The following is a 1,202-nucleotide window of genomic DNA, read 5'->3' on the forward strand; positions in this document are numbered from 1 at the left end:
GCTGCCGACTGGGAAGTCTTCCGCATCGGAGAGAGGGTCTTCCTCGCGGTGGCCAACAGTCACAGCTACGACGTGGAGGTGCAAACGCAGAGTGACTCCTACGTCATCAACTCCGTCATCTATGAGCTGAACGTCACGGCGCAGACGTTCGTCAAGTTCCAGGAGATCCTGACCTGCAGGTACTGCCAGGCTGCTTGAGGCCGGTAGGAAGGGCCGGCGCGGCGGTCCCCAAAGCCGAGTGCGGTGGCGACCAGGACAGACGGCTGCCCGCACCCCTCGGAGGGGTGACGTGCCCGCACTGTCCCGCGTGTCGCAAACCTCCAGGGCCGGCTGAGTGGTTTCATGGCTTCAATTGTTGCGATCTTGGCTTCAATTGATTTCAGCTGGCGTGGTTTGTTTGTTACAATTCGGTGGCTGTTGTTAAATTCACAGACACATGTAACCACCACCACAGGTGAGTCTAGAAGCTTTCCTCAGCTCACAGAGACCACGACCTGTCGCCCCTCCCGCACGGCCTCCAGGCCCGGTGCCACCATTCGGCTCCCCGTCCCCGTGGGTGTCCCTGTCCTGGACATTCATAGGAGGGAGTGTGTATCACGTGGGCTTTTGTGACCAGCTTCTTTCGCTCGGCATCACGTTTCCAGGGTTCCTCCAGCTGCAGCCGGGTCGGCGCCTCGTTCTGTGACGGGCCCCGTGGTGCGTGTCACAAGGGTAGGCCACATTGTCCATTGATGGACATGTGGGCTGTTTCTACCCTTTGACCGAATGGTGTGTTTCTGAAGAATAAAAATACACTTCGAATGACGGGCGACAGCAATCGCTGTCCCGGAGGCAGAGCAGGAAGCCACGGTTGCCGCCCTTGTGCCTCTGAAGTGTGGCCGGGCCAGCTTGTGACATTGGCGGTGAGCCGGACTCTGCGGTTGGCACCTCACCGAGGAGCCTTGGGTACAGAACCCAGCCACGCCCGGAGGAGTAACGCACGTGGATCCGCATCACGGCCACGGCCCACGCACCTCGCGGGCGGCTCCCTACTGAGCATAGCCGTGGTCAACACTTTGGGGACGAATCAGAGCTGGCCGTGGCTGGAAGTGGCCCAGCACGTGACCCCGGCCAGTAGAGGATGGAAGGAGTGGGGAGCCCCAGGGCCCTGCTGACCTCGGCCTGCCCCTCGGTGTCCCCAGGTACCTCCCGGCCCCATCACT

The 1,202-nt window shown here is 61.4% G+C and overlaps 1 protein-coding gene across 1 annotated transcript in view; it reads left to right on the forward strand.

Annotated features, from left to right (window-relative positions):
• TSPEAR (thrombospondin type laminin G domain and EAR repeats) overlaps positions 1-1,202 on the forward strand; it is a 48,693-nt gene that overhangs the window by 43,647 nt on the left and 3,844 nt on the right. Inside the window, exon 10 of the mRNA XM_023521131.1 lies at positions 79-179. Coding sequence (XP_023376899.1) covers positions 79-179 — 101 coding nt within the window. The remainder of the gene's footprint in view (positions 1-78; positions 180-1,202) is intronic.

This window comes from Pteropus vampyrus, unplaced genomic scaffold, assembly GCF_000151845.1.
Source record: "Pteropus vampyrus isolate Shadow unplaced genomic scaffold, Pvam_2.0 Scaffold296, whole genome shotgun sequence".
In the NCBI taxonomy this organism is placed as follows: domain Eukaryota; kingdom Metazoa; phylum Chordata; class Mammalia; order Chiroptera; family Pteropodidae; genus Pteropus; species Pteropus vampyrus.